Source organism: Lepidochelys kempii, chromosome 1 (assembly GCF_965140265.1).
Source record: "Lepidochelys kempii isolate rLepKem1 chromosome 1, rLepKem1.hap2, whole genome shotgun sequence".
Lineage (NCBI taxonomy): Eukaryota > Metazoa > Chordata > Testudines > Cheloniidae > Lepidochelys > Lepidochelys kempii.
This window is the reverse complement of record NC_133256.1, coordinates 10,547,606-10,575,600: the sequence shown is the minus strand read 5'-3', so window position 1 is coordinate 10,575,600 and position 27,995 is coordinate 10,547,606. Positions and strand designations below refer to the sequence as shown.

The following is a 27,995-nucleotide window of genomic DNA, read 5'->3' as shown; positions in this document are numbered from 1 at the left end:
TTCTTTAAAAGGATGTTAAATAGTGGTTAGCAAGGGGAGTGCAAAGGATCTAATCCTACTTTGGATGTAACTTGTAGTGATTCTTAATCCTGCAGCCTAGGTATTGTGGTGATGGACTGTTCAAAAGTACAGGTAGTGAGAGACTCTACCCTTTTCATATGCTAGTCAGATGAACAGAAAGATCCTTCACCCTGATGTGCACTAGCTGTTTCTATTGAAACAACTTTTACTAGTCTGAAAAAGTTTAACAGCATAACTGTTGAATGGAACTTGTTAGAAGGAGGTCTATTGCCACTCCTATAAAGTTCTGCCAAAGTCTTGTATATTTTTAGAAGCTTAAACTATGCTATAAAAATGTCCTCTCTGCAGGAGCTGGCATGTATCATCTCGGGGGGGGAAAAATTGTTGCTAACTCAAGAGTGTTAAATTTGGAGAAAAACCACTGGTTTTTAGGAATGTAAGACTTGCCACACTGAAAGAGATCAGGAGTACTTGTGGCATCTTAGAGACTAACCAATTTATTTGAGCATAAGCTTTCGCAAGCTACAGCTCACTTCATTGGATGCATACTGTGGAAAATACAGAAGATGTTTTTATACACGCAGACCATGAAAAAATGGGTGTTTATCACTACAAAAGGTTTTCTTTCCCCCCACCCCACTCTCCTGCTGGTAATAGCTTATCTAAAGTGATCACTCTCCTTACAATGTGTATGATAATCAAGGTGGGCCATTTCCAGCACAAATCCAGGGTTTAACAAGAAAGTCTGAGGAACAGTGGGGGGAGAGGGGGTGGATAAACATGGGGAAATAGGTTACTTTTTATAATGAATCAACCATTCCCAGTCTCTTTTCAAGCCCAGGTTAATTGTATCCAATTTGTAAATTAATTCCAATTCAGCAATCTCTCTTTGGAGTCTGTTTCTGAAGTTTTTCTGTTGTAATATCGCAACTTTCATGTCTGTAATCGAGTGACCAGAGAGATTGAAGTGTTCTCCAACTGGCTTTTGAATGTTGTAATTCTTGACATCTGATATGTGTCTATTTATTCTTTTACGTAGAGACTGTCCAGTTTGACCAATATACAAGGCAAAGGGGCATTGCTGGCACACGGCAGCACAGTGAGCTGAGGCTGCAGGGGAGGGGGATCAGCAGGGGAGGTGCCGGGGTCTAGCCTCCTGGGCCAGGAGTTCAGGGGTCGGGCAGGAGAGTGCCGCTGGCCGGATGTGGCCGGCGCGCCATAGTTTGCCCACCTCTGTGCTAGCATCATCAAATTGCGTAGACTTCAGTGTGAGTTGAGGGCATAGGTACAATGCCCAAGGCCTGATTCTGTGAGGTTCAATGCCATTTATTGGATGAAATATCTTATCAGACGAGTACAGGAAATCAGCTTTACCCTGAAGCATGAGATCAGATAACTTACAAAATTTAATTTTGTAAGCTGCTCCTCTGTGATATTAACCAAATTCTTTTGGCATCTGCAGGTGGAGGGAATGTTTAAGTGGATAGTTTGTTACTTCTTGAAAATTAGTATTTTTTTTTTATTATTTTTACCTCTGCAGAAACTTTTCACATAGTTCTAAATGGCTCTGTAACTTTCAACTTATTCCATTTGATATAAATGAATGATGTGCAATAAAACTTACTCTAGATCTTAGTTACTTTGTTTTAAAAGTTTCAAATAAACAATAAGCTATATTCCTTGTTAATATTTTTTCATAATTCTTTTAAAAACTGAATTGCGTTGAAGTGTTTAATGACATGGCTTTGGACCTAAAGCAAGGAATATCAGAGTTAAGAATTACCTTCTACTTTTCACAGAAGTAGAAATGAGATAATGAAAAAAATCTATGGTACATTTTGTTTAGTTACTGCGGCGGTCTTAGGCCATTGAGCAATATGTCTTTGTATCAAATGTTCTACTGCAGCACAGAAGCACTGTGGAGTAAATTAAAAACTGCCACAACTTAACTAAACAAAAGTCTGAAAATGCAGTCCACCTATCAGAGAAGAGTTTGTATGTATCTGCTGTGAAATCATTTTGACAAGAGGTTTTAATAAAATGAGTAGAACTGAGTGACTTATCAGAGGAGGATATCTGTCTGGAGAGTGCACCTGGTTTTGAGAGCTCTCTCTCTCCTAGCTCGTGGTCAGGATTGCTGCGTTCTATGCTCGGACATTCCACGGAGTTGTAAGACTTTTGAGCAAGTCCCTTAACCACCAGTTTCCCATCTATAAAACAGAGCTGCTTACCTACTTCATAGGGATGTTCTGAGGATTAATGTTTATAACACTTAAACCCATTCCCACATCAACCTTTTATTTAGATTAATTATGGTAATTTGCTTTTTAAAAAAACCCACCCTAACATACACACTTCGCAAAAATGATCTTTCAGCCTTATTTTATGTAAACCTTCCCATTTCTTGTCCATCATCTCTTCTTGTATTTACATTAAATATAACTTGGAGTCTTGTCCTATACAGGACCTTGTATTGGGTCCACATACTGTAAGCACTTTGGCAGGGAACCTGTCTTAATTATTTCAGTTAAAGCACTGTGCACACCTATGGCACTATAAACAAATGTTAAGTAGTCGCTCTGAGATACTCATAGAAAAGTGTGTCGTTAGTGCTGTTATCCTACTTTAGTATTTAAGTAAAATATTTATACACCAATATTTTTCTGGAGTTAAGTCTGTCTTAAAAGCAGGATGGAAATCAATTTGCAATCCTATGTTGGTCTGTTGTGCTGTCAGTGTCCACTTCTGTCATGTGGTTCCTGAAGGCAGGTGGCTCCAAAATGTTTCTTTTTAATGAACATAATATTCAGAAACATTTTCCTTCATACATGGGGTGATATATGCTTGATGTCATGGGACCTTTCAGCCCACAGACCAAAGTGGCTACAATTTCTTTTGATAACAATTTCCTTGAGTTCTTTTGCAAAATACTGGTACATTGTGTGATGTATCCTTTACATCAGTACAACAGATTCCTAAATACCCAACTTACTGACCCTTTTTAAAAAATTTTGACTTGGAACAATACACAAAATGAAAGCCTAGTAAGTTCTGGTCGCTTCTTATCCTCTAGTTGATGTCATGTTGGCTTTGTTAGTGTTTCTTGCTTCACTTCATTCATCACAGATTAGCAGAGATCAAAATTGCAATGAATATATCTAGTAATTTCAGATGGATTGAAAATACTTGCTGTTTGTTCCTGGTTAAGTTTTGCAGCTAGATAATATCGATGGAGTGCTTCTTAGTAATAATACTGCTTAGCACTTCTTCCCATCTTCAAAGAGCTTTCAAATCTCCTCTGTATATGCTCTGGCTAGTGGAACAGTAAACATTTTGAAGCTGTAAAATGTGTAGAGTTACCAACACCCCCTGCCAGTTTTTAAGATTTCACAGTCACAATTTGCTGTTGCGTTTTTCTGTCTCCTGTTGCTGTGTGAAAGGCCCACGCAAACAAGGAGAAAACGACTGACCACACAGGGAAATAGTAAAACTGACTATAAATAAAAATATGCGTCAGTGCAAGGGGCTGGATTTGATGACCTCTTGAGGTCCCTTCCAGCCCTATATTTCTATGATTCTATTATACTACCTCACCCATCTCGTCTCTCTAATATCCTGTGGCCAACATAATATCCTGTGGCAACAACTAAACTGCATAAAGAAAGTGCTGTCAGATGTGCAAAGTAAATCTAAAGAAACATTTTTCTCTAATGTTTTGTTTATAATCATCTTAGATATTACTTGGAACAAAAAATAGACAGGAATGTGGTTTTTTTTTTTGTTTTTTTTTTTTAAATTCTAAGTTGATATGATATCTTCTTCCATCATGTTCATGCATCTGTTCACCTGGAGAAGAGTTGGGTTTAATTTTTTCAGACTTGGGAATAGGCCCAATGGAATCTGATTAGACTTAGTAGCTTAAAATGTTAGCACAGAGGTGGGCAAGCTACGGCCCATGGGCCACATCCGGTCCGCAGAACCCTCCTGCCGGGCCCCTGAGTGCCCGACCCGGGAGGCTAGCCCCCGTCCCCTCCCCCGCTGTCCCTCTCCCCCGTAGCCTCTGCGCCATGCTGCCGGTGTAGTGTATTAAACTGCTCCATGTAGGAATGTGCTACAATTTATTACACTACACCGGCGCAATGCTCTGGGCAGCGAGGCTGTAGTGCCGTCAGCCACAGGTGCTCTGCTGTGCAGTAAGGGGGCGGGAGGGGGGGGTTGGATAGAGGGCAGGGGCGTTCGGGGTGGTGGTCAGGGCTGTCAGAGGGCGGGGGGGGTTGGATAGGGGCAGGGGTTCCGGGGGGGGCAGTCAGGAAGGAGGGGGGCTTGGATGGGGTGAGGGGGGGCAGTCGGGGGTGGACAGGGAACAGGGGGGGTTGTATGGGGCAGGGGTCCTGGGGGGACTGTCAGGGAACGGGGGGGTTGGATGGGGCAGGAGTCCCGGGTGGGGAGGAGGGGCGGCGGATAGGGGGCAGGGGCACAGCCTCCCCTAACCGGCCCTCCATACAATTTCCGAAACCCAATGTGGCCCTCAGGCCAAAAAGTTTGCCTGTCCCTGTGTTAGCAGACCAATTTCCTCTCAGTAACCCCTCTGGATTGCTCCCACTAGACCTTAGACAAGTCAGCACTCCCTCGTCAATCATTAGTCACCCAGTCTGAGCAGATCATGGGAGGTAGAAGTGGAGTGACTTGGATCACTCCAAGCAAATAGAAAGTTGATTTACAAGGGAACTGAGATTTCTAAATCAGCCGCCCTTTAAATAGTGTTCGGATGCTTTCTTCGTAACATCTTCCTCTGACTCTGACGTTATGCATCCTGGGAAGGAGTTGTTGCTGCCATTTGTACGGATGATTTCTCAGGCAAGGAGGACAGTAAAGCCTTTTTATGAGGCGTCTCAGTGGGTTGTGTGTAATGTGATGTTACAGTGTATCTGAATTCAGGGAGACTGAGGGTATGTCTACACTATGAAATTAGGTCGAATTTATAGAAGTCGGTTTTTTTGAAATCGGTTTTATATATTCGAGTGTGTGTGTCCCCACAGAAAATGCTCTAAGTGCATTAAGTGCATTAACTCAGCGGAGCGCTTCCACAGTACCGAGGCAAGCGTCGACTTCCGGAGCGTTGCACTGTGGGTAGCTATCCCACAGTTCCCGCAGTCTCCGCTGCCCATTGGAATTCTGGGTTGATATCCCAATGCCTGATGGGGCTAAAACATTGTCGCGGGTGGTTCTGGGTACATATCGTCAGGAACCCGTTCCCACCCTCCCTCTCCCCGTGAAAGCAAGGGCAGACAATCATTTCGCGCCTTTTTTGTCTGCTGCCAGCCAAAGATGTAAAGGATAGATGGAGTGGGTCAGAACAAGAAATAGACCAGATTTGTTTTGTACTCATTTTCCTCCTCCCCTGTCTAGATCACACTGCAGTCAGTCACAGAGAAGGCGCAGCGAGGTTAATCTAGCCATGTATCAATCAGAGGCCAGGCTAACCTCCTTGTTCCAATAACAACGATAACTTTGGTGCACCATTTCTTATCGGAACCCTCCGTGCAGTCCTGCCTGAAATACTCCTTGATGTACAGGCACACCCTTTGTTGATTTTAGCTCCCTGAAGCCAACCCTGTAAGCCGTGTCGTCAGTCGCCCCTCCCTCCGTCAGAGCAACGGCAGACAATCGTTCCGCGCCTTTTTTCTGTGCGGACGCCATACCAAGGCAAGCATGGAGGCCGCTGAGCTCATTTTGGCAATTAGGAGCACATCAACCACCACACGCATTATCCAGCAGTATATGCAGCACCAGAACATGGCAACGCGATACCGGGCGAGGAGGCGACGTCAGCGCGGTCCCGTGAGTGATCAGGACATGGACACAGATTTCTCTGAAAGCATGGGCCCTGCCAATGCATGCATCATGGTGCTAATGGGGCAGGTTCATGCTGTGGAATGCCGATTCTGGGCTCGGGAAACAAGCACAGACTGGTGGGACCGCATAGTGTTGCAGGTCTGGGACGATTCCCAGTGGCTGCGAAACTTTCGCATGCGTAAGGGCACTTTCATGGAACTTTGTGACTTGCTTTCCCCTGCCCTGAAGCGCATGAATACCAGGATGAGAGCAGCCCTCATAGTTGAGAAGCGAGTGGCGATAGCCCTGTGGAAGCTTGCAACGCCAGACAGCTACCGGTCAGTTGGGAATCAATTTGGAGTGGGCAAATCTACTGTGGGGGCTGCTGTGATGCAAGTAGCTCACGCAATCAAAGATCTGCTGATATCAAGGGTAGTGACCCTGGGAAATGTGCAGGTCATAGTGGATGGCTTTGCTGCAATGGGATTCCCTAACTGTGGTGGGGCTATAGACGGAACCCATATCCCTATCTTGGCACCAGAGCACCAAGCCGGCGAGTACATAAACCGCAAGGGGTACTTTTCGATAGTGCTGCAAGCTCTGGTGGATCACAAGGGACGTTTCACCAACATCAACGTGGGATGGCCGGGAAAGGTGCATGACGCTCGCATCTTCAGGAACTCTGGTCTGTTTCAAAAGCTGCAGGAAGGGACTTTCTTCCCAGACCAGAAAATAACTGTTGGGGATGTTGAAATGCCTATATGTATCCTTGGGGACCCAGCCTACCCCTTAATGCCATGGCTCATGAAGCCGTACACAGGCAGCCTGGACAGTGGTCAGGAGCTGTTCAACTACAGGCTGAGCAAGTGCAGAATGGTGGTAGAATGTGCATTTGGACGTTTAAAGGCGCGCTGGCGCAGTTTACTGACTCGCTTAGACCTCAGTGAAACCAATATTCCCACTTATTACTGCTTGCTGTGTGCTCCACAATATCTGTGAGAGTAAGGGGGAGACGTTTATGGTGGGGTGGGAGGCTGAGGCAAATCGCCTAGCTGCTGGTTACGCGCAGCCAGACACCAGGGCGGTTAGAAGAGCTCAGGAGGGCGCGGTACGCATCAGAGAAGCTTTGAAAACCAGTTTCATGACTGGCCAGGCTACAGTGTGAAAGTTCTGTTTGTTTCTCCTTGATGAAACCCCCCGCCCCTTGGTTCACTCTACTTCCCTGTAAGCTAACCACCCTCCCCTCCTCCCTTTAATCACCGCTTGCAGAGGCAATAAAGTCATTGCTGCTTCACAGTCATGCATTCGTTATTCATTCATCACACAAATAGGGAGATGACTACCAAGGTATCCCAGGAGGGGTGGTGGAGGAGGGAAGGAAAATGCTGCACAGCACTTTAAAAGTTTACAACTTTAAAATTTATTGAATGCCAGCCTTCTTTTTTTTGGGCAATCCTCTGTTGTGGAGTGGCTGGTTGGCCGGAGGCCCCCACACCGCGTTCTTGGGCGTCTGGGTGTGGAGGCTATGGAACTTGGGGAGGAGGGCGGTTGGTTACAGAGGGGCAGCAGTGGCAGTCTGTGCTCCAGCTGCCTTTGCTGCAGCTCAACCATACACTGGAGCATTCTGGTTTGGTCCTGCAGCAGCCTCAGCATTGAATCCTGCCTCCTCTCATCACGCTGCCGCCACATTTGAGCTTCAGCCCTCTCTTCAGCCCGCCACTTACTCTCTTCAGCCCGACACCTCTCCTCCCGGTCATTTTGTGCTTTCCTGCACTCTGACATTATTTGCCTCCACGCATTCGTCTGTGCTCTGTCAGTGTGGGAGGACAGCATGAGCTCGGAGAACATTTCATCGCGAGTGCGTTTTTTTTTCTTTCTAAGCTTCACTAGCCTCTGGGAAGGAGAAGATCCTGTGATCATTGAAACACATGCAGCTGGTGGAGAAAAAAAAAGGGACAGCGGTATTTAAAAAGACACATTTTATAAAACAGTCGCTACAGTCTTTCAGGGTAAACCTTGCTGTTAACATTACATACATAGCACATGTGCTTTCGTTACAAGGTCGCATTTTGCCTCCTCCCACCGCGTGACTACCCCCTCAACCTTCCCCCCTCCCCGTGGCTAACAGCGGGGAACATTTCTGTTCAGCCACAGGCAAACAGCCCAGCAGGAATGGGCTATACTGAGTGTCCCTGAAGAAAAGCACCCTATTTCAACCAGGTGACCATGAATTATATCTCACTCTCCTGAGGATAACACAGAGAGAGAGAGAACGGATTTTGGTTGAATGCCAGCAAACATACACTGCAATGCTTTGTTCTACAGTGATTCCCGAGTATGTGTTACTGGCCTGGAGTGATAAAGTGTCCTACCATGAAGGACGAAATAAGGCTGCCCTCCCCAGAAACCTTTTGCAAAGGCTTTAGGACTACATCTAGGAGAACCGCAAATGCCAGGGCAAAGTAATCCTTTCACATGCTTGCTTTTAAACCATGTATAGCATTTTAAAAGGTACACTCACCAGAGGTCCCTTCTCCGCCTGCTGGGTCCAGGAGGCAGCCTTGGGTGGGTTCGGGGGGTACTGGCTCCAGGTCTAGGGTGAGAAACAGTTCCTGGCTGTCGGGAAAACCGGTTTCTCCGCTTGCTTGCTGTGAGCTATCTACAACCACCTCCTCCTCCTCATCTTCTTCGTCCCCAAAACCTGCTTCCATATTGCCTCCATCTCCATTGAAGGAGTCAAACAACACGGCTGGGGTAGTGGTGGCTGAACCCCCTAAAATGGCATGCAGCTCATCATAGAAGCGGCATGTTTGGGGCTCTGACCCAGAGCGGCTGTTCGCCTCTCTGGTTTTCTGGTAGGCTTGCCTCAGCTCCTTCAGTTTCACGCGGCACTGCTTCGGGTCCCTGTTATGGCCTCTGTCCTTCATGCCCTGGGAGATTTTCACAAAGGTTTTGGCATTTCGAAAACTGGAACGGAGTTCTGATAGCACGGATTCCTCTCCCCAAACAGCGATCAGATCCCGTACCTCCCGTTCGGTCCATGCTGGAGCTCTTTTGCGATTCTGGGACTCCATCATGGTCACCTGTGCTGATGAGCTCTGCATGGTCACCTGCAGCTTGCCACGCTGGCCAAACAGGAAATGAGATTCAAAAGTTTGCGGTTCTTTTCCTGTTTACCTGGACAGTGCATCTGAGTTGAGAGTGCTGTCCAGAGTGGTCAGAATGGAGCACTCTGGGATAGCTCCCGGAGGCCAATACCATCAAATTGTGTCCACAGTACCCCAAATTCGAGCTGGGAACGTCGATTTAAGCGCTAATCCACTTGTCAGGGGTGGAGTAAGGAAATCGATTTTAAGAGCCCTTTAAGTCGAAATAAAGGGCTTCACCGTGTGGACGGGTGCAGGTTTAAATCGATTTAACGTTGCTAAATTTGACCTAAAGTCCTAGTGTAGACCAGGGCTAAGAGAACAGTCAGGAAATAGGTTTGCTTGTATTGCTATGCTGTGTTCCAGCATGATGGCGCCCTCGTGTTGCCTAGCACATGATATTCAGAGTGGTAGGGAAAGGAAAACCATGGTGCTGTATCCACATGTGATGCCACATGAGGCTGAATTCTGCTGTGCGACGGAAGTGTAAATCTAACAACTCAGCAGGTGTCGGTGGAGTTACTCCAAATTTACAGCAGTGTCATAAGAACAGTATTTGGCCCTGTGAGACTACAAATGAGCACAGCCATGTAGCAGGAATGAAATGAATCTTTGATCTGTACTTTAATTTATGAATAATGCTCGTGTTAGTATTTTAAATAATAACCTGAGCACTGAAAGGTTAAAATGGCTGCTGCAACATAGTGCTGGCTGGCTTTAACAGAGCTAGAAGATGTACATTTGATTTTTCTCACATCTTAGCAGAAAGATGCAGTGCACTCTAACTAGCTCCTTCCAGAGACAGACCCCTTGTTCTAGTTAACCTCCTCCCCACCACTATTTGTATTTTAAGTATTCACTGAACACTCAGATCCGTTATTTCATAGCAAGTTTAATACTGAAAACAAGGATTTGTCACATGCTTTTTATTAACTGAATCAAACTATTTCCAGGACCATTTATCATCTTTTGTCACAACAGGATTTGACTGTAGGTGGTGCATATTTGACTAGCACACTGTGTTCCTTTTAACATGTATCCTAGGATTTGTCAAAAAGGAGGTGGATGCTTCTTGCTGGGGAATGGAGTATTGCGTAGGAATAGAAGTAACTCCTGTTATGTCTGCTGCTTCACTCGTGGTACGTGCACATGTTCATTATACAATGGCGAGGATAAGCCACACAGTAGGTTAAAATTAGCTGTCGAAAGTGCCCAGAACTAGTTCTTTGATTCTGATTTAATTCATAGCATGTGTTAGTTGGCTTCGTTTATTGTTTGAGTTCTCAGATCAATCTACAGATGTTATTACACTGGATCCATTTTTATTTACTGTTTTAGTTTGTTGGACATGTTAAAAAGCAGTAATTAGTTATTCTCCATCACAGTTTAACTATTTGGCCAGAAAAATTCTGTTTCAACATGAAAAGGTGCAAAATCACAGCTGTTGTTGGGCTTGCATCTGATTTTTGGATGCCTGCTTGATATGTCACTAAGGAAAATAGAGAAGGAAAAGACGTATTGGATTCTATCGAGTATATTCCTTCAGAGACCAGTGGAGATTAATTCTCTGCTGCATGTTCTCCATTGCTTTTGTGCAGTCCATTTTGTAAAATATTTGCTTGTTTGCTCCATCTCGCCGATACATCTTCCTCCTGTGTAATACACAAGTGTTCGCTTGAAATAAGATATTTTTCAGCCTTCTGCAGGCCCCAGCCATCTTGTGAAAAATTTCATACTTCTTCTCACTCCTAGTAAGAGAGCCCAGTGTCAGATCTTAATCCTGCTATAATATTGTTTTAACAAATCTTTTTTTAATAAAAGTAAGTAAGCTGCAGATATATATCTTCGTTAGAGATGGAAGGACCTATTAACTCCTAGGACATCTACTCTTTTCTGTCCCATTCCCCCTGCTAATATAGGATTGCTAGAATATGTTGTCCCATCACATTTTAAATGTCTCAAACGGTGGGGCTTCCACTACTTCCCTAGGAAAACTCTCTATCTAAAGTTAACATTTTAAAAAGCTCACCTAGTCAGAGGCAGTTGCAAAAGATGAGGTGACCCCCTCCAGTGAGATGCAGGGCAACTTCCTGGCGAAGAGCCCAGTCCTAAAGTCAAAGTAATAGGTTTCCTACCATACTGTTCTCCCTGGGTCCTACTCAGATGTTCAGTCTTTCATATTAGCCTCTGGTTAATAGGCATCTGGAAAAATCTGAAGGCCCACCTCCCTTGATTGTTGGAAGGAAGGAAGAAGGAACTTTCTCTTTTGCTAGCTTAAATTGCACTGTCTTCTGATTGCTGCCTGCAGCAGGTTTGGGGTTGGGAAGGAAGTATCGCTATCCCTTCCTCCTGACCTTGATTTCTTTGATCCTCTTTTCCTCATGAAAAGCTCCAGTTCTCCTTGCTCATAGTTGAGAATATAAGAGCAGCCATATCGGGTCAGACCAAAGATCCATCTAGCGCAGTATCCTGTCTTCCAACAGTGGCCAATGCCAGGTGATTCAGAGGAAATGAACAGAACAGGGTAATCATCAAGTGATCCATCCCTTGTCGCCCATTCTCAGCTTCTGGCGAAGAGGCTAGAGACACCACCACCAGTTTTCCCAAGCAGACACTGTGAAAATTGGGCTGTTTCAGTGTTATTTATAGGTTGTAAATAGCAGGCATGAAACTGACTCGAGTTTTTTGTAAATTGCAACCTGGCCCTGCTTGAGAAAGCTCATAGTAGCTGGACAGAAGGTGGTGCTTTTTGTCTGCAGATTCCAGGAGATGGGACTGCATCAGGTCACTCCAGAAGGGTTTTCTTTGCTACCATAATTGTTAGAGATGTCTCTTTTTAAAATTTTTATTAAATCCTACAGTTATAAATATTAATTAAAAGGACTGATAGCATCAGTCACACACAGGATTCTCTATTGACCAAAAATATCCAATCCAGCCAAAGAAAGTGCACAGTAGAAAATGCCATAGAGACGGCAAAAAAAAACAACCAACCATTTTTTAGCTAAGATTTATCAAAAACCATTTAGGAGTTCTTGGCATGTAAAAAACCCCCACAAATATAAAGTCAACTTCATAAAATCGTCTTACTAGTCAAGAATCAATGATTTATCCGGAATATGTATTTGTAGATATAAGGCCAAAAGGGACTATTCTGATCATCTAGTCTGATCTGCAGTATAATGCACACCAGAGGACTTCTCTGAATTAATTTGAACGAGAGCAGATCTTTTAGAAAAAACATTCAGTCCCGATGTTTAAAATTTCCAGTCATGGAGAATCCACCACAACCTTTGGTAAAATTATTCCAGTGGTTAATTATCTGAACTGTTAAACATTTGTGCCTTAATGCTAGACCAATGGTTCCCAAACTTTAACAACCTGTGAACCCCTTTCACTAAAATGTCAAGTCTTGCAAACCCCCTCCTAAAAATAAATATTTCCGGGGATGTTTCTCCTTTACCTGAATATAAATTATAAAAGCAGTGATCTTGGAAATATAACATTTGTTTTTATGACATGCTTATTACATACTACTTATTACTAATTTGATCATTACAGTATTTTTATTACATTATGAAAACAGCAATGCTCTTCCAAGATCTCGCATTCGTAGCTTGTATCACTTTGAATAAGCCTGTTATAAGACAAGGCTCTTATGTTTCATCAAGGAGTATCAGATGTGAAACAGCATATAGGTATTTAAGAAGCCAACTCCAAGAGTTCCTCCTACACCAGCATTCGGGTCTTGAACAGTCCAGGCAAACAACGCATGTTACAACAAAGCTTAAACTTGTTCTTCGTAATAATTTTAAAAACAAAACTAGCTGCCTATTTAATTTTAAAAGCAGCAAAAAATATCCACCTCCCTTTCCATCTCTTATGAGAAGTCTTGAAGTTTAAATCTCCCCAGTGTGGTAGATATGCTTGCTTTGATCTGCGTAGCTCTTGGAAGTCCAGGGGCTCTGGGCTGCTGGCCCCGTGCTGCCTGGGGACCCTAGGGACAGCTCTGTCCACCATTAGGGAATTTTTCCCTGAGAACCCCCTGTAACATTTCACAAACCCCCAGGTTTCTAGACTGAATTCATCTAGCTTCCACTTCCAGTCGCTGAATCTTCTTATGCCATTGTCTGCTAGATTGACGAGCCGAACCCTCTATTATCAAATTGATGTTGTGTAGATACTTATAGACTATCACCCCTTAACCATCTCTTTGATATCAGATCTTGTCAAGCTAACTTTATTTTCCATAAACCCATGTTGATTGGCATTCATTATACTATCCTCCTGTAATTCTTTATTAAGAGCTCCATGACGGCTGTTCCATTATTTTGCCCTGGATTGATGGCTGGCTGGCAGATTTATATTACCCACCTCACCTTGTTTATCCTTTTGAAGTATTGGCATAACATTACCTTTCTTCCAGTCTTCTGGAACTTCCCAAGTGTTCCAAGACTTATAGAAAATCAACATTAATGGTCCAGAGAGCTCCGTGGCTATTTCTTTTAAAACTCTTGAATGCAAGTTATCCAGACTTCCTGGTTTAAAAATGTCTAGCTTTAGTAGCTGCTGTTTGACATCTTTCTTAGTTACTGTTGAAATTGAATGTTTTTCCATCCTCCTAATCATACGATATGAATACATCATTGGACTTTTTTCCAAATGTAGAACAGACACTTTTATTGAACGCTTCTGTCTTTTTTGCATTATTGACAATGGTGTAATTTCCATCTAGTAACAGACTAATATCATTGTTAGGATTCCTTTTGTTCCTAATGTACTTTAAAAAACTCTTATTCTCCTTAATCTTGGTGACCATAGATTTCTCCTTGTGTCCTTTTTTGCTTTCCTTATCAGTTTTCTACAGTTCCTAGCTTTTGATTTATACTCATTACTATGAACTTCCAATTCCTTCTGTTTGTTAGCCAGGCTCCTATTATTGGTGTATAAGCAAGTAAATAATTAATTTTCGTCACATCCTTTTGTATCTTATTGTTTTTGTTCACATCATAATGATTTTGTGCTAAATGAATGCTCATTTGTTCCCTCTTTTCACCCTCTTTTGTTCTTGGCTAGACCAGTCAGAGCTTTAAACCCTCTGGAAGATTGGTTCCCCTTCCACTGAGATGGAAGCCAGACAAACTGTACAGAAAGTAGACCAATGTTCCACAAAATCCAAACCACCTTATGCCACTTACCTAGGCAGCAATTCACTTCCAAAATCTTCTGCCTTCTGTTATCTTTCGCTTGTGAGACAAGAAGGGTTTCTGTGATGATCACTTAGCCATTCTTCTCCTTCAGAGTTCCCTAAAGTCATCTATAATCTGTCAAGTATCCCATAAAGCAATGTCATTAGTGCTGATATGCACTGAGACCAGCGGGTCCTTGTCTGCTTATTGCTTTTGCAGAATTTTCTTTCAAAGCACCAGGGAACTTTTAGCACATAGCAGCAGGGTACACCTAGACTGAGTTAGCACTCCTACATGCTATGAACTGTAGATTTGCACCCTACCTTGCCGTGCACTAACTCATCGTTTAGACATGCCCTTGGTGTAGAGTCCCCAAAAAGGATAGTCTTTCTTCCTTGGATGAATGGAGATCTTTATGGGCTCACCTGACTTTTTTACAGGTTGGGCTGAGCAGTTATCCACAGATGTGTGGTGTGCGCCTCTCTGCTTCATTCAGCCAGCTGGATCCTCAACATCAGCATTCAAATCTCGTTTTCCACATTCAGAAAATGAGAGGAAGCTGAGATAACAGGATTTCTCATTATCGTAAAAATAGGTGTGTGATTGTATCCTCTCTTGATTGACGCTTGACAGCAAATAATACTGAAGCCTGGAAATCCAGAGAAATACATCTAGAAATAGAATGAAAAATAGATTTTATTTTTACAAAACCTCAAGTTGCCTCTCCAGGTCTTTTTCATTTAAAAAACAAAACAAAAAAAAAGTTAAAATTGTGTAGAAATGTCCCACATTCACCAGGGAAGATTTCCTTCTAAATGTGGGAAGTGGATGTTTCAAGCCCTGTTGTTAATGTTCTCTGCTGATTACCCTTCCCAGAATAGAAGCGGGGGAAAAAAGACAGTTAAAAATGGTCGTCTTGTACTCCTCCTCTCTGCTGCTTTTGTTTTTGCGAAAGCAAAGCCTTGTTGGTCCTGTTGAATGAGTTTAACGCTGAGAGAGATTTTTGTCTTGTGCATAATCAACAGAATTGTCAGCAAAATTTCCTTTCTAGGTTCTCTTATTCGTAATGGTGATGTAAGGGTGAGAGAGACCGAGAAAGGCCTTGAGCTCAGCTGGATTTCTAGTTTCGTGGTTGAGTTTTCTGTTATGGCAGTTGGGGGGGGGGGGGATCCTCTTCAGATTTGTAAACTGGGCATTACTGTGCTGTGTAACGTTCCCGCAGTGTCTCTTTTACAGCTTCATACTCAGAATAGGCTGCATTTTGAGTAGCAGCTCGGCACCTCACAGTGTATTGTTACCAATTTCAGATCACAAAGTGTAGTTCTTACTCAGTGCAATTGCTAGTTCTTGCTGCTTGCTATTCCTAGTGATATACCTGTCAATAAGCAGGGCTGGAGGCTAGATCCTTGTTATAAGGGGGGGAAGTAAGTCTGCTTGCTCTAATATTGTGTTATTCCCTCTAGGGAATAAAGGACAATATTCACATTTTGAAAAAGTGCAGTATTGCAAAAGAGCAAGCTTTGCTTTATTGCCTGTGTTCAGGCTTCAGTCTCCAGGGCTGTTCAGTGCTGAGTAGGAAGTCACCAACTGGCCACATAAAGTTGCACCAACTGAGAGCCATGATTGAGTGGGCAGCAAAAGGGACTGTGCATGGTGGACAGGAACGAAAATGCATACATTAGAAGGGAGCTGTAGTACCTCCCAACACCTTTGCCTCTTGAGTGCTATGTACTGAATGCTCCAGAGAGATGGCGGCATTTCATATTTAATGTTTTGGTGTGAATATAATGCTGAATAGCCCAAGTGATCAAGTCTTTTCTAGCGACAGAGAGGATTCCACAGAGGCATCAGCAGTACACAGTGCCTTGCTAACATGCCTTATCTCCCTCACCATAGAAAAAACCACCAAAGGAGTCAGTTACTTACAAAGTTGACTGGCACTTTAATAATACGTAAGGTCTCTATGGACCTGATGGAACAGACGATTTCCTGTATACATCATCTGAATCTGTTCAATCCAGCCATTGATGTCTGGGCTTCTGTTCTTAGTCCACTGTTAGAGAATAGCTTTCTAAGCCAATAGTGTTAGCATGAAGAGACCCTTTCTTGTTCCCTGTACCGATGACCGCTCCCTTATGAATCTCTCAGGTATACGTAGTGCCAGTTACACAGTACAATGCTCTTTCATGGAGTACTTTCGCAATGATTGCAGATATCTAATTGTGAAACCATCTGTTTTCTGGGCTATATTTCTCCCATGTGTGCTATTAAATATCTAGGAATATTCAGCCAACTGGATCACTCGGCCATTCAATTTTTTGGTGAAGCTAGAACTGAGTTTCTCAAGCAGTGGGTCTTGACCTCCAGGGGATTCACAAAAGGTAATCCAGGGGCTTGCAAGACATTTAAAACTCTATTAAAATCTAAAACAAAAACTTGCTTCGACATTCCCTTGCCCTTCAACGTCAAATATTCTTTCAGCCTCTCGAAACACACACTAATTATATTGGCTTAGCATTGATACTCTTCCGTATATTTTTTTATTCTTTTATGTGAGTCATGAAGATTTTTTTTTTTTTTTTTTTTTTACTTCGAATAATCTGAAAAGGTTGAGGAACACTTTTAGAGTAATATCCTTCCTAATGGTATGTTGTATTATGGAATGTTCTATTTGTCAACCAGGGGAAACCCAATTATTTGAAAAATAAAGTTTTGGTATTTTCCATTAGTACAGAGTGCCCCTGTAATATCTCTTTGCCTAAACAATCTAGGCAAGATGTTGACAGCTTGATTTTTATCTCACTATTCGTTTCATCCATGCTGCTCCTGTGATAACACTCCAATAACAGGCAAAGAAGCAGTTGGGAGAGCACTTACTAACACACTGATCAAATTCTCACAGTCCAAAGGCTCAGCAGGACAATATATAAGTGGAAACATAGACTCTGAATTTGCTGGCTCTTGTGGAGTTAATCATATTTTACTTCAGTATAACTTTTGGTAATGCTGCAGTACATACAGCATTTAGATATTCGACCTGTGTACGTACATGTTTGTTTTATGTGATTTATAATAGATTCCAGAGAATTTTTTTTTATTAAAACTCTCTCTTGTGTCATAGGCCCTGACTTTCCCTCTTTTTCCAGTAAGTGCTCGGCCCCCCTCCCCCCAGCCCCAACTCCACCCCGCCTCCCCCCGGAACATGCTAATGCTGCCAAGCGGGGGGTAAGAGGAGCTTGGCTGCCAGTGGATGCAGAGCACCCACAAATTTTTCCCTGTGGGTGCTCCAGCGCCTATGTCTTGTGTAAACTTCCAGCCTGGGATTTAGCTGTTCTATTCCCATTAATGTTAATAGGCATTAAATAGGTAAATCCCCATATACCTCACTAGATTTAACTTTTCATTCCATAGTTTCTGCACTATCTTGTCAGCCACAGTGAAATTTGCATCCTCTTTCTAGATTATCTTCATTGGTACTAACTACACTGTATAACAAGAGGAGACTGTTGTTGGCACAATTCTGATATCATCACAAACGCTGATTTATCAGATGTAGAATATTTTTATTTAGATCGGGGTTCTCAAGCTGGGGGTTGGGACCCCTCAGGGGGGTGAGAGGTTATTACATGGGGGGGTCACGAGCTGTCAGCCACCACCCCAAACCCTGCTTTGCATCCAGCATTTATAATGGTGTTAAATGTATTAAAAAGTGTTTTTAATTTATAAGGGGGTGGGGGTTGCACTCAGAGGCTTGTTATTTGAAGGGGGTCATCAATACAAAAGTTTGAGAACCGCTGATTTAGATGCCATGCTAGATTAAAGACCACCCTTGCTAAGTGGCTGACTCTTTACTGTTCAAGCCAAAAGCATCAAGATGGTTTTTGTAGATGGCCAAATTCCATTTTTAATTATGGTCCTTGGGCTGAAGCATAAAATTAGGACTGTATGCTACTCTCGATCAAAGTGGAACTCCTGATGTTAGTGGAACTTTGCACAAAGATCAAGGATAGACTCTGACCTCTCTGTAGTAACCTTTTCATTATCCTAAGAAGTCTTGTTCAGTATCACTTAGTGGGAAAGCATTCTCACCTTCACAGCTTCCCCTATTTCTGTCCTTTGTTTCTCTCTGATTTGCTTCAAAGAAACCTAATGGGAGGTAAATGTGATTGGCTAATAACTATAAAACTGTTAATACTGTATGAGGGAACTACAGGCAAAGTATCCTTCACTTTCTATCCTAACCCTCTGTCTAGTGTTGCTGTGACATGTATATTGTTAAAACATGCAGTTTCATCAGCTTATGGCAATTTCGAAGTGAAGCATTATAAAATACTTATACTCTTGCAAACATTTTGTTTTGCAGTCCTGGAAGGAAACGAGACTTTTCCCCAGTCCCTTGGAGCCAGTACTTTGAATCTATGGAAGATGTTGTGGTTGAAAACGAAAATGGCAAGGATATATCCTTTTATTTTATTCCCAGACTGAATTCTTCCTGATCTCGAGTGACTGGTGGGATTGTGTATCTTGGAGGTTATCAGGGATTCTTTTACATTTTTTTAATTGTTCCCTCTATTACCCATCTTTTCCTTTGTGCTAATCAATGCTACTGCCCCAGGCAACATCTGTGTGCCAACAATTAGGTTGCAGAAGGAAAATATCTAGAAAAGTTAGCTTCTTGGTATTGCTTTCTCGCCTCAGTTAATGTTTGGTCATTCAAAACAGTGTCCATGGGACCTAAGTAATAGTGTTAATGCTCTAGCCTTTCTCCTCTGAAGATGTGAGATCAAATTCTAATACACGCACACACAATGAGTTGACTGTTGGGTTAGTTCAAGTTCCTGGGATGGCCACTCTTCTAGTGCGGGTTTGTCAACATCGCACAAGAACCTTGCAGTTTTTAGTACAATCATCATTCTGTTGAGTCCAAGGACAAGGATGACACGATGAGGTGCAGGTCAGGATTGAGGTGCATTGGCACAGCTGTGTGGGAGAGGTTTACACTATGTATCTGTACTGGGATGAGAGCGAGCCAGGCATCTGGAGACACTGTTTCACTAGCACCAAATTCACCAGGGGAAAACCTCTCTCTTCCGTAAAAGATGCTTAACTCCTCTTACGCTTCACCATGTTCATTCAGCCTGTGGATGAGTGATGCCCTTTAGCAATGTACCACTGGCTGCATGCTAATTGGGAATGGGGGAGGAACTTACTTTCCACAGAGAGGAGATCTGTAGCTAGGTTGAGAGCTTCTCTGGTGCTACCTCATCCTTCTCCTAGAACGAAGACACCTTTAAATTCTGCCCAGGATTCTGAAAAACCTTGCCAGTAGAGACTGCCTGAGAGCTGCTCTGAAACAGTACATTTCCTGAGTGCCTTCTCTTACTCTGCCCACTCTGGTTGTCCATTGGGAGCCAAGTGATGAATCTGTCCAACTGCCAAGGAAATCCCTTGGACCATTCACTTTCAGGAGCAAGGGGAACAAAAAGAAGGCTAATGCACAGGAATAAGGAGCTCTGAGTTCTTTACCTGGCTCTGCCACAGATGCGCTGAATGACCTTAGGCAAGCTATTTCTCTCTCTACCCCAGGTTCCCCATTTATAAAATGGGAACAACACCTGCCGGTCAGGACTCTTGTGAACCTTACTTATTGTTCATAAAGTGCTTTGAGATCCTTGAATAAAACGTGCTGGAGACCTGCAAAGTAGCATTTCTATAGGTTAGACTTTGTACAAATTAGTATAACTTAAACAGGTCTCAACTGCGAAGTGAGACAGGAAAAGTAAATCCTTTCCAGGCTGATAGGAAGCCAAATTACAATCCAAAGCCAAGAGCCATTATTTCTATAGGTCTGGAAGTGTGTGTGGTGCATTAGATGATTAAAAGAAAAGGAGTACTTGTGGCACCTTAGAGACTAACCAATTTATTTGAGCATAAGCTTTTGTGAGCTACAGCTCACTTCATCGGATGCATAAAAGTGGAAAATGCAGTGATGATGTGTTTATACACACAGACCGTGAAAAAATGGGTGTTTATCACTTCAAAAGGTTTTCTTTCCCCCCACCCCACTCTCCTGCTGGTAATAGCTTATCTAAAGTGATCACTCTCCTTACAATGTGTGGGCCATTTCCAGCACAAATCCAGGGTGATTAAAGGCACTATGGAAGCAACCTGAGTAATATTCCTTACTTACTTCATTTGTCACTACTGTCCATTGTTTTCTCTTGAATCGTGTTCTGCATAGATTAGGCAGCTCTCCCAGGTTTCAGAGTTCCTACTGACTTATTTGTATTAGAGTAGCACCTACAGCCCCTAACCAAAATTGGAGCCCTGTTACACTAGGCAGAGCACAAAAACATAGTAAACGCAGTCCCTGGCCTGCAGGTGGCGTTCTAAATAGATGAGACATTCAAAGGGTAGAAGGGAAAAGAGCAGAGGTGAAATGTAGAGCTGGCTGGAAATTTTTTGACAGAATATGCCAATTCATTGAAATTGGAACATTCCAGTGGTAATCTCCCCAACTCCTCAGCAGCCGGGAGTCTGGGAGCCTCTCAAACTGGAGCTCTCATGGTTGTCAGGCTCCCTGCCATGCAGCCAGGAGCCAGGGCTGTCAGATTCTAGCTCCCTACTCTCTGGAAGGTCCCTGGGAGTCAGGTGCTGCTGGCTGCTCCATTTTATTTTTTATTTCTACTTTTTGTTCCAATCGCCCCCAAAAAACTTTTTCAAAATGTCAGGATTTCTCTTGAAACAGAAATTTTGTATTTTAGCCAGCTCTAGTGACGTGATTTGTCCAATCAATCTGGGACAGAGCTGGGTATTAGAGCCCAGAGCTCCTGACTCCCAGTCCAGTGTCCTATCCCTGGCGCACACTACCTCGAGATCGGTGGGTTTTAACCTTTTTTTTTTTTTTTTTTTCCCATTTGCGGACCCCTACACAATTTTGAATGGAGGTGTGGATCCCTTTGGAAATCTTAGAAGTAGTCTGTGGGACCCCCTAGGGTCCGCAGACCACAGGTTGAAAACCGCTGCTCTTGTGATTGATGCCTTTTTAGCTGGCTTTCCAGCATATGCAGATAGGCTGTAGGGAGACATCAGCTACCTTAACGAAGACACTATACTAACTCATGGATTCACAAGGGTAGTTTTATTGCCCAGAGTGACATGTATAGGTTTGTCTGTTTCCTCTGACAAGTGATGGGAGAGTGTAGTAGACAAAATGCCAGTTTGTGGTCCCCAACAGTATCCTGAGCATTCCAAGCTTTTAACTTCATTTTTTTCCTGTTGATTTGCTTTCTTTGATACACATTACGTACAGTTACTATTTTCATGGAGAAGAGGGGGTGTGATGAGGAGGTAAGGAATATAATAGGAGTATGGGATGATAGGGAGGTAGGCAGTGAAGGTAGGTGGATAGCATGGGCTAAACTTTGCCCCTACTTGTAGCTTGAGCTATAGATTATGTATTAATCTGATTACTTAAGAATTCCCAGTTATCACTCTGAGATGTGACAGTTTCTTGTCCCAAGATCAGGCCCAGTATTAAAATTACTGTTCAGTTGTGAACCCTGATGTGCACAGTTGCAACACTCGCACTGTAGGAACCCTTCTGTATTTACAGTAGTTTATTAATACATTTAGCAAACATTCTAACCCAGCCAGGTAGATGACGATAACACAGAATGTACATCTGAACATCCATATACTCACACCATCCCTTGTTGAACAACCTGAAATGTTAGCAATTATCTTCCTCATCACCATCACCTTCCTCCTCCTCATCAGTGGCCATCATTCTGTACAAACCTATTGAAGTTGAACCGAGGGCAGAATTGGGGCTTTCTTATGTCCGTGAGTAATAATCAAGTGGTGGCAACCTTGTATGTGCTGTTAACGGTCTAACTCGGTAGTTTGTTTCAGGTAAGAAACATTGTCCTTAACTGTTCATACACTTTTCGAATTTATAAAAGTGGATCGGAGGGCCCTGTCTTACTTCTGTTGCATGGCGGAGGCCATTCTGCTCTTTCCTGGGCTGTGTTCAATGTAAGTAAATTGATATACACAAATGTTGCGTCTTCCATCTATGAATGACATGAAAATATGAAGCCCTGCTAAGCATGGGATAGATAATTCAGAAAGGTCCTTTTAATCTGCCTGTCTAACTAATGCATTTGGACTCTTTAACACAAGCAGTAAATATATTTTATGAACAAAACGCATCAAAGGCTGAGCATCTGCCAACAATTAGGATGTGGAGCTTCATCAAAGCAACAGCAGTCTCCGTGCCTCTGACCTGTTTTAATCTGAGATGCCAGGATCTTGCTCGTCACAATTAAACCAACCTTTTTTCCCCAGATTGACTTCCCACAGATAACCGGAAGATGATATTGACAACCTTTAATGGAGAGGAATAAGTTTTAAGCTATCTTACTTTTTACCTTGACAGTACTGGTGTGGCAATGATGAAGCCACATTATGACCAGGTTGAATGGTAATTCAGAAAGCCTCAATGCTTGAGAATCACTGAAACCCAACCTGATGTTGTGTCAGTGCGAGCAAGTTTCATGGCTTAACTCTTTCCCTTCCAACAAATTTTTTATATATATAAAGCCTACAGGTTATAAACCCAACCAGTAGCAGCGTGTGTGGCTGTACTTGGGACCCTGACCTTTAACCCAGCCACTCTAATTGTAGACCTTGGGTCCGGTAGGTGGGTCTCTCTCCATCTCTTGATCTAGTCTGTCTAAGGTTTTTCTAGGGCAACTTTTAGTGAAGTATCTGTGAACTTTATAAAAACCTTAAACAGATCAGATACACACCAGTCACATGCAGTTTTCACCGTGATATTGGTCCTCGTGCAGTTAGGCCGGTACAAAGTGACACTCTAGACACTATGAATAAAGGCCCACACAACTAATGGGAATGAACAGCTTGCAAGCATTTCAGAGTCCCAAGATGATTGCCACTGAATAAAACAGAGGTTGTACACCTCGCCATGAATCATGTTATAGTCATCAGTTAAGAGGTGGGGTGTTAAAATTCTGATATATGTGGGGTATTGGGTCAAGGTGCCTCACGATGATTTGACAGGCTAGGTTAGTTCTTTTGCATGTATAGGCTGAGTTGACCCACATCTTGTCAACTGAAGTTTGACCTCCAATGTGGGGCAAGTGTTTTTTCAAATCAGCACTTTCTCATTGAATTCTATAAAAACAACGAGGAGTCCAGTGGCACCTTAAAGACTAACAGATTTATTTGGGCATAAGCTTTCGTGGATTAAAAAAACCCACTTCTTCAGGTGCATGGAGTGAAATCAATGCATCTGAAGAAGTGGGGGTTTTTTACCCACAAAAGCTTATGCCCAAATAAATTTGTTAGTCTCTAAGGTGCCACAAGTACTCTTTTTTTTTTTTGTGAATACAGACTAACAGGGCAGCTACTCTGAAACCTTCCATCCTTTCTAAAATTCTACTTCTGATCGGTTTAAATACTACTATCTGTTACACCATGATGCACAGCAAATCTGGAGTTACCCCACTAAATTCAGTAGAAGAAACTCCAGAGTTATACCATTGTAACTTCTAGTATGACAATTATCTATGCAGTTTCTGGACTTGGCAGTTAAATAGTGTATAGTATGCATGTCATTTGACTTTGCCCTAGACTCACAAAAACTGTAACTGGAGAAAACTACAAAGACAGTTAGTCCATTCCATTCTGCTGTCAGTATCCACTTGTTCCCTGTGTATATTTTTTTAATGAAAGTTTGCTCATATGTTAACTGTTTAGGATGATGGGGGGGGGATTTAAAAATAATTGTATGGGTAAAGACTAAATAAAATTACTACAAGCAGAATCTACCCATCTTTCTCTCTCTGCTCATTGGTCTAACAACTTATTGGTAAACGTAATGGTCATGGATGTATTTGTTCTTGTCTCACCAAAGCAGTTCTGTTCTGGTAAGTCAAGGTCATGAGAGAACTTCCCTTACTATCACATTCAGATTACTCTCTTACATTGTGATTTTTTAGCAGATGACCTCACAAACTGCTCGTTAAATTAATGCTTCGTTTTTTACCATTGGCAAACCGGGGTTCCAAGTTGATTTTTAAATGGTCTAAAATCGTTTCTGGCTGTAGTTGTTCTCTAGATTGTGGCTGCCACAATTATTTTAGAATTGGGAAAAGGAAACCCATTGGAAAAAGTAATCGGAAAGACACCGTTTTAATGGCCAATATCTCATGACATGCTGGGTCAGAAATGAATGTTCTACATCAATGACAGAAAGGGATTCTCATATCTGAATGGTATAAAGCATTCATTTCTAGCCCTACTGGTTATGAGATACCGTCTTTAGTCCCTTGGTCCAGCAGTGTATTTTCCCTGGACTTGAATATAGTAAGTTCTGAAACATCGGGTCAGTGTAACTGTCAGTCTGTGCCTATCAAGTGGATGGTGCTCTCTTGCTCTTCCTTCTGTTAAGAGACTTTTAACAGATTTCACCACTACCACTGGGACACGATTTCAGCGATTGATTTCACAACACACAATCCTATTTTTGAAGCCTTTTATTCAGCACAGAATGCCACTTAATCACCATGGTGCGTGAAATAACTTATGTAAATTTAGATGGCAGGAACAAATAATGAGACGTGATCTTATTGCAGCCTGGTGTTACTTTAAAAAGCATCATAATTTGTTAGTAACCCAGAGGAGGACAAGAACACTCCGTTTGGTATATTTCAGTGTTACTGTAAAATTCCATTCTTTGAGAGCGAATCGAGTCTGTGCTGTAAAGCAGCTGCTATATCTTCTTGCCTACTGTGGAGGCAGTGCTAATTTTGGAACATGTGGGGGCTTGGAAGGGAACGTATCACTTCCATGTGTATAATGGTATTGCTGCACTTCAGTTTTCAGAGGTGTTGTAGAGATTGAAACTTTTATCCTAAGAAATTTGAATACTCATTTGTCTGAGATATGGAATGTAGTGGGGGCTGGGGGAATATCCTTGGTAATCAATTGACTGATGGTGAAAAGGGTGGTGCTTTTTTATTTAGTAATTAAAGATCACTTATACTAAAGATTCTTGCTTCAACTTTGATTTCATGGCTACTCTGTGCCCCATGTCCAATCTTGCTTCAGCACGGTCACTGACAATTGAGTTTCTTTTTGACACACCATCTTGGCTTTTGCTTCTGTTGCATTGATTCATATAATATTGTGATCCCCTTTCTTAAATGAGGTTTGGCAGTTTTCAAACTGTATATCTTTGTCTCCTCTTGCAGTCTGCAATCATTAACAGGATTCAGTGTAGGACTGTGGCTTTAGATCTCAGAAGTCATGGTAAGTAATTAGACTTACAATCAAATTCATGTTCCAGTATATTTCAATTTACTAGTTATTTTTTACATTTGTGTTTAAATTAGATTTAACTGAATTACGCCATCCAAAAACTGAGTTTATAGACTACCTATGAAATAATCAAAGCATTGCTACATTATAACTAAGGTAGGGATGAAAAGAATGTGGCCCATGTAATACCACAATAAAGCTAGTGTTTGCTGTTATATAGAAATAGAGATTCCACATGCCTGCATATGATGCTCCACCTTGATTCCCCATACATACTGGGATCAATAGTCCTGGTGAGCCCAACGACCATGTAAAAGATGACTGTGTAGGTAGTCCATTTCGTAGGAACCTAGGGATGATCCACAGTCTTAAATTGCCAATATATGACCTTTATTTGGGCATAGTTTCCCACCTCTGAACTACAACGTAATAAAGTGCCAAGCATTTTTATGAATCTTTGTAGTTTTAATTATCCAAGATGACGGTGAAGAGATGATGCAAACACAGTTGTGATTATCGAGTAAATATATACAGAAAAACTATTATCTGGGCTTATAGTTGCTCCTATTTAAATCCTGAGGATTCTGAAGATTTTTAATCTGCTTTAATAGTGTCTTTTTTGAATTGATGTGTCCTGTTTTTTGCTTTGCAGGTGAAACAAAAGTTAGGAATCCTGAAGATCTGTCCGCAGAAACTATGTCAAAGTATGGAAGTTTACAATCTCTTTAGCCATTTCAGACTTTCCCAAATCCTTATCTTCTCAATTCTTTGTTCTTTCATTCTTATCAACTTTTTACCCACCTTCAGTTTTCCTTCTATGAAGACATCATACATGCCAGTCATGTAAGGGGGCACTAGAACTTAAGCTGAGTTCTACTTTTCAGTGTAGTTGAAGTTGGTGTATCTTAGGTCAACTTACCTGGCTGTGAAGATGGCGGCGAGTCGACCGCTGCCGCTCCCTCGTCAACTCCGCTTCCGCCTCTTGCGAGCTGGAGTTCCAGAGTCGACGGGGAGCGTGTTCGGGGATCGATTTATCATGTCTCGTCTAGACGCGATTGATCGATCACTGTCTGGCGGGTACTGAAGACCTGCCCTTAGTTCATCATAACTTTCCTTCCTGTTTGGAAAGTTTGAGCAACATCAGGTTAGGCGCAAGTTGAAATCATAACTCCAACAGTCGAAGCTAGATATTTCAGACCTGATTTGTTCTGTAGATCTCAGTGAAAGGTAAATCTGGTGAGGAAATTCCCCTTTGTGATTTAAAAGTTATGAACATTTAAAGTTGGTAATGCTGTGGACCCACATCAGAATTTTTCTCCCCTTTTTAGTCTTTTTTTTTTTTTTAAAAGAACTCCCTCAGTTAAAAGCCATCTGCAATTAAGCTTTTAAAAAAATTCTCCAACTCTTTCCATAAAAAAATTAATGTAACATCAAAGCTAACTGCTGAATTTTAGTTTTTACTGCAGTGTTCACTCAGCCACTTTTGTTCACATGTAGTGTGGTATTCTTTACGTTTTTCTCTGTTAAATGCAAATTTTGATGGAGAGCTATTTGTTACTGTACTATCATGTTCTGCACTGTGAGAGATTTAACGCTGCAGGAATGCACTGATCTTCTGGAATGTCATGGTTTTGGGGGGGGGGGGGGGGGGTAATTTAATTTTTCATCCTAAATGTGGCATTTACACTATTTCTTAGTATTTGATGTTTGTAAAGACAGAAGTGAGCGTGATTTCTCCACTTGCACAGCAGCTCCCACACCAATCTTACTCCCCTGTGACTGTCTCCATCCCCAGCTCCACCTTCTTCACTGCACTTCAGCCTGTGCTTCCCACTCCCATGATTGTCTGTTCTAAGCCCTAGCCCCCAGCCTTGACCTTCCCGTGGACTCATTTTGTTGCTTTTAAATGCCTCTGAGAAAAGAACAGCAAGCATATAGACTTCCTTCATTCCACCCTTGCTTCTCCTGATCTTCTGTTTTGCCTCCAACCCTGTCTTCTCAACTTTCCTCTCTGCCCAATAGCTTTACCAATTTTGTCAGGAAGAGACAGTTATTCATATTCTCCTTTATTCATTGTTCCTGGAAGAGGTCACAAAACACACGATTAGGGTCAGATGGAAAGCTGGTGTAAATGGGTGTAGTTCCACTGAAGCCACACTGATTTACACCAGCTCAGGGTCTGGTTCTTGTATTACTCTACTCATTGTAGTATCTGGGTGCACCGTGCAGGGCATAAATACAGGGAAACCCCCTTTCCATTTTTATTTCAGCCTGTATTTCAAATAACACTCTTATCCATCCTGATGTGGGTCAGCTTTCTTTCCCTTAAAAGATTCCTTTTCTATACCTATCCTTCACCCTTGGGTGAAGGTGAAGTGTGACTCATGCCCAGTTTGGAACCACTACATCGAGAAAACATGTCCTGCACAGAATGAGACTTAATCAAATTGCGGTGACC

At 42.4% G+C, this 27,995-nt stretch overlaps 1 protein-coding gene across 2 annotated transcripts in view; it reads left to right on the top strand.

Moving 5' to 3' along the window:
• Positions 1-27,995, top strand: part of PPME1 (protein phosphatase methylesterase 1) — a 48,701-nt gene that overhangs the window by 4,083 nt on the left and 16,623 nt on the right. Inside the window, exons 1-5 of one of the 2 annotated variants that reach the window (XM_073334460.1) lie at positions 16,511-16,572; positions 18,555-18,649; positions 22,137-22,228; positions 25,471-25,528; positions 26,190-26,241. In XM_073334460.1, the coding sequence (XP_073190561.1) occupies positions 18,610-18,649; positions 22,137-22,228; positions 25,471-25,528; positions 26,190-26,241 (242 nt within the window). In that variant the 5' untranslated portion in view covers positions 16,511-16,572; positions 18,555-18,609. Of the gene's footprint in view, positions 1-16,510; positions 16,573-18,554; positions 18,650-22,136; positions 22,229-25,470; positions 25,529-26,189; positions 26,242-27,995 lie in introns of those variants that run through there. The other variant, XM_073334450.1, reaches the window with a different exon arrangement.